The sequence below is a fragment of the Myxine glutinosa genome, chromosome 11 (genome assembly GCF_964187855.1).
Source record: "Myxine glutinosa chromosome 11, kmMyxGlut1.1, whole genome shotgun sequence".
NCBI classification, from domain to species: Eukaryota; Metazoa; Chordata; class Myxini; order Myxiniformes; family Myxinidae; genus Myxine; species Myxine glutinosa.
The window spans coordinates 136,452,936-136,466,750 of record NC_136271.1 but is presented as its reverse complement, the minus strand read 5'-3'; the positions used below and the strand labels follow the sequence as shown (position 1 = coordinate 136,466,750).

Below are 13,815 nucleotides of genomic sequence, written 5' to 3'. Positions count from 1 at the left end.
AAAAAAAAAAAACAAATCCCCAATTTTCATCCAATTAACTTGAAATTTGATGATGACTTGCATATCTGGTCACTGAATTGAACCACAAATTATATTTTAGGTGAACATAGGCCAAAAGGTCAACAACAACAACAACACAACATACATTTTAAGGCCATTTTCCCTGCTAGAGCGGGGGTTCGCCTTGCGGTCCCCATGACAATCTTCTCCATTTTGCCCTATTTTCTGCATCTCTCCTTGTTAACCCCTTTGCCCGCATTTCTTCTTCCACCATCTTTAGCCAAGTCTTTCTCGGTCTTCCCCGTCCTCCACTTCCTTCTACATTCATTTCCATCACTCTTCTCAACCAGTCACTTTCATCCTTCCTCAACACATGACCAAACCATCTCAACCTGTTCCTCTTCACAGCATCAATCACAGGCTCTATTCCCATCATCTTTCGCAATTCATCATTTGTCTTCCTCTCTCTCAACGATACTCCGCACATCCACCGAACCATTCGCATTTCCACCCTTTCCAGCCTTCGTTTCTGCTGTATGTTCATTACCCATGTCTCGCTCCCATAAATCATAACACTTCTCACACATGCAGCATACACCTTTCCCTTCAGCTTCAACGACACCCCCCTCCTCATCAGCACGCCACTCAGTTCCCGAAACCTCTTCCATGCACATCTCACTCTTGCAAACGTTGCTGAGTCTGATCCACCTTCTCCATTCAGCATGTCTCCGAGGTAGCAAAATGTTTTCACACCTTCCAGCTTCACGCCGTCTCCAATATCCAACTCAACATTTCCTCCATCTGCAGCTCCCTCTGTGCACACCTTACATTTGAATGTAGCTGCCACACTGGTTAATGACCATCTCAGACCACTACATTTTTGATGAACCCACTCAGCGCACATTGTACGTTGAATGGAGTTCACTCCGACACCCTTCCTGCACACAGCACATGGCCACTTCCCAGTTCTTTCCACCTCACCACATGCTTTACCACTTGCCATCACCTTCGTCTTTCCTATATTCACCTTCAGACCTTTTGTCTCCATACATTCCTTCCACTTGTTCATCTTTTCCTTCAGTCCATCCATACTTTCCGCAATCAACACCAGATCATCTGCAGACAACAACTCCCACGGTAAGCCCTCCTTTGCGTTCTGAGCCAGCACCTCCATCACAGCTACAAATAGTAGTGGACTTAGTACCGACCCCTGATGCACTCCCACCTTCACCTCAAACTCACCACTGTTCCCGTCCTTCGTCCTTACAGCTGTGCGCGCTCTTTTGTACATTGCCATCACTACTCTGATCAACCATTCCTCCACTCCCAACTTCCTCAATGCCCATGTCAATACTTCGTGTGGAACCCTATCGAATGCTTTCTCCAGATCAACAAACCCAAGAAACAACTTCTTCCTCTTCTCCATGTACTTCTCCTGCAACTGCCTCACAATAAAGAGCACGTCTGTCGTTCCTCTTCCTGGCATAAATCCAAACTGCATTTCGTCGATCTTCACCTTCTTCCTTATCCTCCTCTCCAACACCCTTTCCAATACCTTCATTCCATGCTCCAATAACTTTATCGCTCGGTACGAGCCACACTCCAGAGGGTCACCTTTCCCCTTGTACAGAGGGACGAGGGTACTCAGTTCCCAATCCACTGGAATGCGGCCTTCTTTCACCACCAGATTACAGATCTCTGTCATTCTCTTCACACCCCAACTTCCTGTAGCCTTCAACATATCTCCCACAACTCCCGTCGGCCCTCCCGCTTTTCTACTCTTCATTGCCTTTGTCGCTTCCTCAACTTCCTTCTCAGGTGTCTTCTCTGCCGGTCCTAAAACTGGGTTACTCTCTATGTTGCCATCCCATTCATTCTCTGTATTTAACAGCATTTCCATATATCTTTTCCATCTTCCTTTAATTCAATCTGGGTTCACAACGATTTGTCCCACTTCATCCTTCAAGCAACTCACCCCCATCACATCACACCTCTCTTTCGCTATCTGCTTTGCAATCCTGAATACTGCTCTCTGACCCTCTTCCGAATCCAAACTTTCTCCGAACATTTTCCTACATGCCTCCTGCGCCTTTGCTACCTCTTTCTTTGCAGCCTTCTTGGCTGCCTTATAACTTTCATGCTCTGCTTTTTCTGCTCCCGTACCATTCGCCTTCTGCCATGCCTTGAACTTCTTCCTCTTCTCGTCAATCCTCTTTCCAACTTCCTCATCCCACCACCATGTTTCCGAGTGCCTCGGTGGTCCTTTTGTCCATCACATACCTCACCAACGGCTCCCAACAGACTATCTTTCATTGACATCCAACCACGTTCAAGCTCAACCACATCATCCTCTACCCTACTCAGCCTCTCTTTTAATGCCTCCCTTACTGTCACCTATTTCAACCTCCACGCCTTCATTCTCGGTTGGTACTTCACCCGCCGAGCTCTCCTCGCACCTTTCACCCTTATGTCGCAGACAACCAAGTGGTGCTGTGAAACAGCCTCCTCCCCCGGGATCACCTTTGTGTCCCGGAGGTGCCCCCTATCCCGCCTACGCACTATCAGGTAGTCCACGGTTGTCGTCGACCCACCTGACGTGTATGTAACAAGCTTATTATCCTCTTTCTGGAACTGAGTATTACAAATCAACAAATCAGCTCCATCAGCAAACTCCAAAATCCTTTCACCTTCTCCATTTCTCACACCATATCTGTAACCCCCAGGAACTCCCTCAAAACCGTCCATACTCCTTCCCACATGTCCATTTAGGTCTCCTCCTACCACAACAACTTCCTCATCTTTCACGTTTTCCATCAGCTTCTCTATCGCACACCAGAACCTGTCCTTCTATTCATCGCTCCGACCAACCTGCGGAGCATATCCCGAGATGACGTTCACCAAGAGCTTTCCAATCATCATTTTCACCATCAACCTATCACTCACTCTAGTCACACTCACCACACTGTCTACAAACTCCTCAGAAAACAGGACACCAACACCATTCACGGCCTCCGGGCACCCTTGCCACACAAACTTGTATTTCTGTCCCTGCCTACCCTTCACCATTCTCACACCACTTCCCTTCCATCTCATCTCTTGCACACAACATATGTCCACTCTTCTTTTTTTTTTTTTTTTTTTTTTTTCTTTTTTTTTTGTATACAAGATCGAGGCTCGTGAAAGAGCGAACATTAATCACACAGAAAGACAAACAGACACACAAAACAAATAACATCGGGAGCGGTAGACAAGATGGGGAGAGAGGGGGAAGGACACAAACACAACATTTGAGAGCAGGGACCGAGAGACATGGAGACATCGAGAGAACTGTGGGAGGGAGAGGGCTTTGGGGGGGAGGCATGGGAAGGGGGGGGGGGGGTGGGAAAGGTATAAAACATATGGACACTGCCAAGACTTCCAGGAAAGAAGTTGGAATTTCAAACAAGGTGGATCTGGGGTGAATTAGTGGGGGTAGAAAAGATCAAGGTTTTGGATGGGGGAAGATAAGAGATGGTGGTGAACAGCTGTTTTCAAGACCTGGAGGGAGGAGTGTGATTGAAGTGAGTGTGGGAGTTTGTTCCAGAGGCGGGAGAAAAGAGGAATGAAAGAGTGAAGGTGAGCAGAGAGCCGAGATTTCGGCAGTTTAACCATCAGAGGGTGGCTGGCAGATCTTGTGCGACCTGTAGGAATATTTGGGGGACAGAGCACAAAGAGAGCTGGGGGAGCAAGGCCGGAGAGGAGTCGGTAGAAGACAGAAAGACCACCTACCTGCCTGCGGTGAGTGAGTGAAAGGCCCTCAGAGATAGCTTCATCGAGGGAGATTCCAATGATTCTGAAAGCTTTGGATTCAACAGCGTGAAGCCGAGCCAGGTGTGTGGCAGGAGCACCAGCCCATAGGGGAGAACAGTATTCCATTGAGCTGCGGATGAAAGCCTTGTATGTGGTGAGGAGCTCAGGTGTGCCTAGGAAGGACTTCGCACGACGGAGGATGCCCAGTCGGCGACTGGCTTTGGAGGCCAGCTTGGAAATGTGGTTTTCCCAAGAAAGATCATGGCAGATGGTGAGACCCAAAAGCTTGAGCGACAGAACTTCTTGGAGAGGATTGTTGAGAAAGTAGATGGGAGGGTTGTCCAGTCGATCTTTTCGGAGAGACATAGTAAGAGTGTGAGATTTGTCAGGATTGAAAGACATGTTCCACATGTTTGACCAGTCTGTGATTTTGTCCAGGTCATCAGAGAGTGAGGAGGCTGCAGACTGCCGATCTGAGGGAAGAGGAATGGAGCGGCAGAGAGTGGAGTCATCAGCAAAGAGATACAGAGGATTTTCCAGAGAGTCCGAGAGATCATTGATAAAGACCAGAAAAAGCACAGGGCCCAGCACACTGCCTTGGGGAACTCCAGCCTGAACGGGAAGGGGAGATGAGAGAAATCCATTCAGGGCCACACGTTGACTACGACCAGAGAGGAAGTCCGCAAGCCATGCATGGAGATTTCCATGGATACCATAGGAGGAGAGTTTGGTGAGCAGAGCTGGGTGCCAGACCGTATCGAAGGCACGTGATATGTCAAGGGAGACAGCTCTGATTTCCTGTTTGGCATTGAGGACCTCCATCCATTGTTGAGACAGCAGAAGCAGCATGTCCAGAGTAGAGTGACCTGGTCTGAAACCAAATTGATGATCAGAGATCAAGCCTTTGGAGAAGAGGAAAGATTTCATATCCGAAGCAATGATGGATTCCATGACTTTGCTGATAATTGGGAGCAGGCTGATTGGTCTGTAGTTGCAAGGATCTGTTTTTGCACCTTTTTTGTGTAAAGCGGTAATGTTTGCTGATTTCCAGGATGCTGGCAGATGACCTTGAGCAAAAGATAGGGTGAAAGGAACAGAGAGAGGGTGAGATAGAGCGGCAGAGCAGGATTTTAGGACCCGTGGGCTGATGCCATCTGGTCCAGTTGCAGAATCAGAGTCGAGGTTTGACAAAAACTCCTCCACCTTGTCAGGAGAGAAGGTCACAGAGTCCAGGAGCAGTTTGGTTCGACTGGGAAAGGTGGGAACAGAGAGAGATGGGTTTGGGACTAAGGATTTTGAGGCAAACACAGAGTTGAGGCATTCGGCTTCTGATCAATACTTCCACCACTTCTCCTGATCTCCCTGTCATTGTCCCTACATTCCATGTCCCAAACCTCAGAAACCGATCTCCACTTCGGGCTGTACCCTGCCCATATGTCGTTGTAATTGTCATGGTTCTCTTTTTGAGGCAATGTTTTTATCGCCGGATGCCCTTCCTGACGCCAACCCTCTTAGTCGCCTCTTACGACACGCAGGGATACGGTGTACCTATTCTAACCAGGGTACACACCGGGATAAAGCTTTGAATAAAACCAAGCGGGTTTAATCCCGAACAAATAAACGGAGAATGAAATCAATAATAACTATATACAATGAAGTAAAATAAATCCGATAAAAACTAAGGCGTGAAGTCACAAGCACAGACGGGGCGAGGGACACAAAACGGCGACCCATCTCTGGTGGCAGCGGCCGAAAGGATGGGCACGGAGCAGGCGATGAGATGAGCAGGATGACGAAGAGATGATGAGACGAACAGGACCATCAACAGGCAATGGTGGAGGATGATAACACCAATAGTCCTGCGGCATAGCAGACCAATTGTTCAAATTGTTCTAAAAGCACCAAAATTGGCACACATGTAGATTAATATATTCTAAACATTTTTGGATATGGAGGCATTCAAGATTAGCCCTGTGGAAGATATGGCGGCCATTGTTCAAAATGGCCGCCATTTACCATTAGCGTCATTACATAGACTTCATTATGTGTCGTTAGTATGGTGCTAGATGGGCCAAAATTCCTTTTTTTTACATCAGAATTAACATCAATAAGTGTTTAACAGATATTTAGATACAAAATATCTGTTATCTGTTAAATTTAAATATCTGTTAAATAACAGATATTTAACAGATATTTAGTTTAACAGATACAAACCTCTCGATGACATGCATTGTATCCTCTTGGATGCTTGTGGGTGCATTTGCCAGACTCAGCAGGGCATCAGTGAGTTCTGGCAGCGTGTTCTATGTTGCCCAGGCAGATTTCTTCCCATGTCCGACGAAGGCTGACACAGTATCACACCCTGTGATGGCATGAAACATTGGAAGAGTGCATTTTGAATGAATCTTGAATGAATGAAAAGAGAAAGAAAAAAAAAAGAGAAAAAAAAGAAGAAAAAAAAGAAAAAAAAAGAAAAGAAAAAAGAAAAAAAATGAAAAGAGAATCTTGAATGCCTCCATATCCAAAATTGTTCAGAATGTATTAATCTACATGTGTGCCAATTTTGGTGCTTTTAGAACAATTTGAACAATTGGTTTCGTATTTTTTACTATGCCACTGGGCCACAAGGCCAAAGCAGGCAGGCAGGACGACCTCCTTGAAGCTCTCCTTCTTAGGCAGACCAATCTCCTCAGAATACCAGTTCTCACCAAAAAACGTGAGCTCTGATCAAGACTCTGATCTGATCAATCAAGACCAAAACTAGAGCTTTGATCAAGATTGTCAATTTTATTCTTCATGAAATGGACAATTAGCTGTATCAAGGGAATTTTTTTTTCTTGGGGGGGGGGGGGCGGCTATTGCAAGTATCGTGCTCCGCATGGCGTCTTCTTGTTTATTTATTTTTTTGTTTTAATACTTTAACAAAGTCCAAAGCTTTCGGAAATACTGCCAACAGTCAAGTCAAAGAATACAGGTGGACAAGTGTGTGAACAAGGTTCATATTGCAGCTATGGACAGGACAAGCTTGCAAGTGGAATGAAAATAAAAGTACAGTAAAACCCCGAGATCTGCAGATTTGACATTTGCGGACCCCGCATATTTGTAGTTCATAAAATGTGACCTGCTGCTACATCCGTGGCCCTATGCTTCGCATATTCTTGGTTTTTCACGGGTGCAAAAACCATCCCCCACCAGCTGCGCACATGACACAGTTCTAAAACAATCTCCCCACCAGCCACGCATAAACACAAAGCAGCTCTCACCAACCATCTATCATCAGCCACGCACATAACAGTTATGAACCAATCTTCCATGAGCCACGCATAAACCATTTCCCACCAGCCGCATGCTTAAAACAGAAAAGGAAGATGCGGTATTTTGTAGTGTCTTACGAAGATAGGCATTGAGTTTAAGTTGCATTATTTAAATGTCCTGGCATCACAGTCCTTGTATTCGAGTTTTATTTTATTTTGGATCCAAAATGTAAGTTCATTTTTACTTCCCGTACCTTGAAGCAGCCTCGCTGATCGGCACAAGATTTGCACTTTGAGGATATGGACTGGTGGGAGACCGCATTTAGACACCTACGCAGTTCTATTGATGGGAGTAGAGGGAACAAATTATTTAAAGGGATAAGTTTTTGGAAGTGTAATATATTTTCGAAGAGTAAGGGGGTGTGTTTCTGGAAAAGTAGACAACTGAGAGGGGATGTGGTCAAACAGATCATTGAGGAAGAGGAAGAGGTTGAGGATGTCTGTATCCTTTTCTTTTTTTTCACTTACTATGGTGGGGTTTTGAGAGCACAAACAAGGAACATTAATGTAGATTGTAGACCACTAAAAATATTTTGACATTTTATTTTTGCGCACATTTTACTGATTTTCTTGACGACCTGTGCTCTTTGTTACCACTTCCCTGCTTGCTTTCATGGGAACAACTTGTTTCCCTTATTAATAATTGCCTTATTATGTATAATGAGCAAATAAATTTGAGTGGACCAATTAAATTGTGGTTTTGGGTGGAAACCTCTGGCTATTTGTTATTTGTGTCGATCAAAGGATCATTTGATAGTTTACAGAATACATTTTTTTGTTTCTGTTTTCTTCAGGAAAGTCAGGCACTTATGACATTTGTGCTGGACAGCAAAGATAAAAGGATCCTTGCTTCGCACACAAAAGGCTCCTTCTTATCCTCTGAGGTAGCACATGGTCATTTAATGAATCTATGTCACAACCTCAATGATGGTATTCAATCAGATTGTTCAAGCCATTGTGATAAATTGACCTTGACATTATCATTAAGCTGACTAGATATGATTTTCCAGATGACCATTGAAAAGCTGGACACTACACAAGTATTTTTTTGCAGTTTGGTACGAGGTTATTGCTGCTAAAAAAAAAGGCATGTTATTAAAATGTACAGTACAGTAGAACCTCTTTTTGTCCAGAACTATCAGGGATACCCAGGGTTGCTGTTCTAATCCTTTTTGAAGAAATCAAATTTATGAAGAAATCAAAAAAAAAAAAAAATTTGTGGGGGCCTAAAATGCTTCCTTGTATCTACTAACGAATGGGTCGGGTATCATTTAACATTGCCTTTCACAAAGCTACAAAGGCTGAGGCACTATAGAGCAATTAAAAAGAAAAATCCAACTTAGTTTTTTTTCAAAATATTTATTTTTGCCTAAATTAGTCCCCGGTACTCTGATGAACCTCCCTCTGAACGTTTGATGAAGATCCGTTTGGCCATCTGAGAAAAACAGTGACACACAGACAGAGACAGACAGAAAAACATCTCTCTTATTTAAAGTGTAGATGGTCAGGACGAAGGGTGTTTCGGATAACTGATATTCTGGGTAATGGATGTTGTTAATAAAAAAAAAATGGATGTTGTTTGGTGGAGTCTTTTTGGGCAAAAATAAAATGGATTAAAAAATGAATAATAGAATTTTCAAGTCGTGCTGGGAAAAAAAAAGTCTGGTAGAACTTGTTCTGAAGATTCTATACTTTGTGCAGAGCAAAGTTTTCACCCAAATGTGTGATTAAAAAAAAAAAAGATACTTGAGAATGCATACTATTAAATTAACCCCTGCTCTGTGCTTTTTGATTTTAAAAATGCATTTGATCTTCTTGAGCAAGAAAATGCCCAATAATTCATTTCATCCATAGTGTTCACCATCATATTATAAACATTTTGTATATCTGAAAGTGGACACCTCAAGCATCTATCAGAGTATGGCCACAGGCTTTTATTTCGTTCTGGTGAGGTTTTGAATAACCGATACATTCTTTTGATTTGTAAGGTCATGCCTGTGGATGCTGCTCAGGTAATGAGGTGACACAATGATACATGTGAATGAAGCGTTTTAACATTTAATTGTAAACCTCATTTTCAACGTAATATAAGCTGTATGCTTTTTATGGTCTCATCACAATAACAAAGACTTTTTTTTCTTTTAAATGTGTCAGGATGACTTAATAAAATCATGGGTCTGGATTTTACATAATAAAACGAAATTGCAGTAAAAATGTTGTTCACCACATCATAACTCTGCTGCATTCACAGAGCCCATTGTTGCACGTGCTATGTTTATTTTGACAGCGCGCGTCATTTCCAGTGGGCAATGTTTTGCTTGCAACAAGGATGCGAGTTTTTTTTTTTTTTTTTTTTTTTTTTTTTTTTTTCGTATACAAGATCGACGCTCGTGAAAGAGCTAACATTAATCACACAAAGACAAACCGACACATAAAACATATATTAAGGGGGGCGGTAGACAAGATGGGGAGAGAGGGGGAAGGACACAAACAACATTTGAGAGCAGGGACATCGAGAGATCTGTGGGAGGGAGAGGGCTTTGGGGGGGGGGGGGCGTAGGGCATGGGAAGGGGGGGTGGGAGAGGTATAAAACATATGGACACTGCAAGGACTTCCAGGAAAGAACTTGGAATTTCAAAAAAAGTGGATCTGGGGTGAATTAGCGGGGGTAGAAAAGATCAAGGTTTTGGATGGGGGAAGATAAGAGATGGTGGTGAACAGCTGTTTTGAAGACCCGGAGGGAGGAGTGGGATTGAAGGGAGTGTGGGAGTTTGTTCCAGAGGCGGGAGAAAAGAGGAATGAAAGAGTGAAGGTGAGCAGAGAGCCTAGATTTCGGCAGTTTAACCAAAAGAGGGTTGCTGGCAGATCTTGTGCGACCTGTAGGAATATTTGGGGGACAGAGCACAGACAGAGCTGGGGGAGCAAGGCCGGAGAGGAGTCTGAAGAAGACAGAAAGACCACCTACCTGCCTGCGGTGAGTGAGTGAAAGGCCCTCGGAGATAGCTTCATCGCGGGAGATTCCAATGATTCTGAAAGCTTTGGTTTAAACAGCGTGAAGCCGAGCTAGGTGTGAGGCAGGAGCACCGGCCCATAGGGGAGAACAGTATTCCATTGAGCTGCGGATGAAAGCCTTGTATGTGGTGAGGAGCTCAGGTGTGCCAAGGAAGGACTTCGCACGACGGAGGATGCCCAGTCAGCGATTGGCTTTGGAGGCCAGCTTGGAAATGTGGTTTTCCCAAGAAAGGTCCTGGCAGATAGTGAGACCCAAAAGCTTGAGTGACAGAACTTCTTGGAGAGGATTGTTGAGAAAGTAGATGGGAGGGTTGTCCAGTCGGTCTTTTCGGAGAGACATAGTAAGAGTGTGAGATGTGTCAGGATTGAAAGACATGTTCCACTTGTTTGACCAGTCTGTAATTTTGTCCAGGTCTTCAGAGAGTGAGGAGGCTGCAGACTGCCGATCTGAGGGAAGAGGAATGGAGCGGCAGAGAGTGGAGTAATCAGCAAAGAGATAGAGAGGATTTTCCAGAGAGTCGGAGAGATCATTGATAAAGACCAGAAAAAGCACAGGGCCCAGAGCACTGCCTTGGGGAACTCCAGCTTGAACAGGAAGGGGAGATGAGAGAAATCCATTCAGGGCCACACGTTGACTATGACCAGAGAGGAAGTCCGCAAGCCAAGCATGGAGATTTCCATGGATACCATAGGAGGAGAGTTTGGTGAGCAGAGCTGGGTGCCAGACCGTATCGAAGGCACGTGATATGTCTAGGGAGACAGCTCTGATTTCCTGTTTGGCATTGAGGACCTCCATCCATTGTTGAGACAGCAGAAGTAGCATGTCCAGAGTAGAATGACCTGGTCTGAATCCAAATTGATGATCGGAGATCAAGCCATTGGAGAAGAGGAAGGATTTGATATCCGAAGCAATGATGGATTCCATGACTTTGCTGATAATTGGGAGCAGGCTGATTGGTCTGTAGATGGAAGGATCTGTTTTAGCACCTTTTTTATGTAAAGCAGTAATGTTTGCTGATTTCCAAGATGCTGGCAGATGACCTTGAGCAAAAGAGAGGGTGAAAAGAACAGAGAGAGGGTGAGATAGAGCGGCAGAGCAGGATTTTAGGACCCGTGGGCTGATGCCGTCTGGTCCAGTTGAAGAATCAGAGTCGAAGTTTGACAAAAACATCTCCACCTTGTCAGGAGAGAAGGACACAGAGTCCAGGAGCAATTGGGTGCGACTGGGTAAGGTGGGAACAGAGAGAGATGGGTTTGGGACACAAGATTTTGAGGCAAACGCAGAGTTGAGGCATTCGGCTTTGCCACGTGCGGTATCAACTGTGCAGCCATTTGAGGTAAGGGAGGGGATGGAGGGGGAACAAACGCCAGAAATGGATTTGACCAGATGCCACCAGGATTTGGAGGAAGGAGACAGGTTTGAGAGTTCATTCTTGAGTGTGGAGAGATGGTGCTTCCTGGCACTCCTGAGGGTAGACACACACTTGTTCCGAGCTTGGTGGAAGGAACTGAGATTGCCTTCAGTTGGATTAGCCTTCCAAGAGGCAAAGGCAAGTTGTTTCAGGGCAACTGCCTCACCACAAGATTCAGTGTACCATGGACGGGAGGAAGGGTAAGACAACTGAAGACGAGATGGGATAAATCTGTGCATGAGAGAGAGAGAGCAGTTTGCTTTGGAAGAATTCCCAGGAAGAATTGATGTCAGAGGCAGTAGAGATGGGAGACCAGTCGAGATGATTGGTGGCTGCTTGAAGACCGTGCCAGTCGGCCTGAGTGAAATGCCAGACTCGTCGACGCTGAGGAGGCTCTCTGAGAATGGCCAGAGAGATGTCCACTTTAACAAGCACATGATCAGAAGAACCGATTGGAGCAGAAGAAGAGCAGCAGACATTTGCAGGGAAGTTTGTCATATTCAAGTCTCGAAGAGAAGATGCTCCATTGACTGAGATCCGGGTCTGGAAATTGACAGATTGTGTCAATCCCAGTGAGTCACATAAGTCCTTTGTGAGGTGCCATGACTGGTGAGAGAGGAACCCACACCCAGCCAGCTGGCATGATGACAGTTGAAGTCGCCACATATGAGGAAGAGAGAGTTGGGATGAGTGTATAGAAGTTGGTCCATGTTGTCAGACAGCGAAATGTAAATGGAGTCATCAATGTTTGGAGGACGGTACAGAACACATATGAACAAAAGGTGGGAGCGGAGAGGAAGCCGTAGCCAAAGGTACTCCTGGGGGTGAGGTGGAGAGAGGGCAGTGCAAGGAGAGTGAGGAAGAGAGTTTTTGATAAAGATAGCAACCCCACCACCAGGACGAGGCTCAGGTCTATCATACCGGAGGAGGGAGTAACCAGGAAGAGATATTAAGGAATCGGACACCTTGAAGGAGGAAAGTTTCTGTTAAGCAGATCAAGTCTGGATTGTCAGAAGCAACCTGTATGGAGAGATCAGTCAGGTTTGAGCGAAGGCCCCGGATGTTTGAGGTCCATACCGTTAATGAGGAGAGATGGGGAGCATCGGGTGCAGGAGACGGGAGGGGAGAGGTAGGGTAAGATGAAGGATGAGAGGGGGAGGTAGGGAGAGCAGTTGATAGTGTGTCAGAGATTACAGAAGAGTTACAAGAAAGGGAAGGATGAGGAGGACGAAAGATTTGATGGTGATGGGATGAGGCACAGTGAGGAGTTGTTTGAGGGGGGGGCAGAGGAAAGTCGAAGGTTGGGGGAGGTGGAGGTATGAGATAGAAGGGAGACGAAGTGGGGAGGAGGTGGCTTTGAGGAGGAGGGTGGAGGAGGGAGAATTGGAGAGGAATGGTATGGGGGGAGATTTGAAGGGGAGGGGTTGGGGGGAGTTTTGAAGGGGAGTTGTGAGGGGGTAGTTTAGGAGTGGAAGGGCAAGGGGCGAGTTTAGGAGTGGAGGGGCGACTTTAGGAGTGGAGGGGCAAGGGGGGAGTTTAGGAGTGGAGGGGCAAGGGGGGGATTTGGAGGGGAGGGGCAAGAGGGGAGTTTAGAAAGTGGATGATTAATGAAAGACGAACATTGATAACAAATTGGGTTTATTGTGATTTTCAAGTTAGCGATCCGTTTAAGAACGATGGAGGAGGGATGGAATGAATGTGAATTTAGAACGCAGAATAGAGACAGAAGGAGAAGTATAAGAGATTGAATTATTTTTTTTGGAAGTGGAATGAGTTGGAGAGGAAATTGGAAAAAGCCTTTTAAATAGGAAGAAAAACAGCGTGTTGTAATATACCACTGAATAAAACACTGCAGGGGAAGTTTAAACATATTGTTACAGACACGACTTTGATGTTAAGGTGGGCCGAGCGGAATGGCCGTCGTGTCCGCACAAATTACCCGATTGTACTCGAACGTTGACGAAGCCGCGCCACGCTGGCTCAATAAGGAAAAAGAAGACACACGGCTGAATTATAATGACAGACACCAGGGATACGGTTCTCAAGACCTCCGGAGGAGATTATATTCGTGCGGAAGGTCAGATTACAGGGACGAGAGGTACAACATAGAAAGACAAGCACTTAGACACAATCTTATATTATTCCCGGACAGACGACAGACAAACGGGACAACGGCTGACTCACACGGGGGTTGATGGCAGGAAAGCGGGTATCGATGGCTCAAGGTGCACTCTTGGCTCAAAGCAGGGTACACGGTTCGGTCCAGAGATGCAGGGAGGTCTCGTCG

General features: G+C 45.5%; 1 protein-coding gene across 2 annotated transcripts in view; it reads left to right on the top strand.

Moving 5' to 3' along the window:
• The window catches only part of EXOSC5 (exosome component 5), a 32,950-nt gene that overhangs the window by 11,383 nt on the left and 7,752 nt on the right, over positions 1 to 13,815 (top strand). For both annotated transcript variants that reach the window (XM_068130967.2, XM_068130968.2), the window contains one exon: positions 7,898 to 7,987. In XM_068130967.2, coding sequence (XP_067987068.1) covers positions 7,898 to 7,987 — 90 coding nt within the window. The remainder of the gene's footprint in view (positions 1 to 7,897; positions 7,988 to 13,815) is intronic.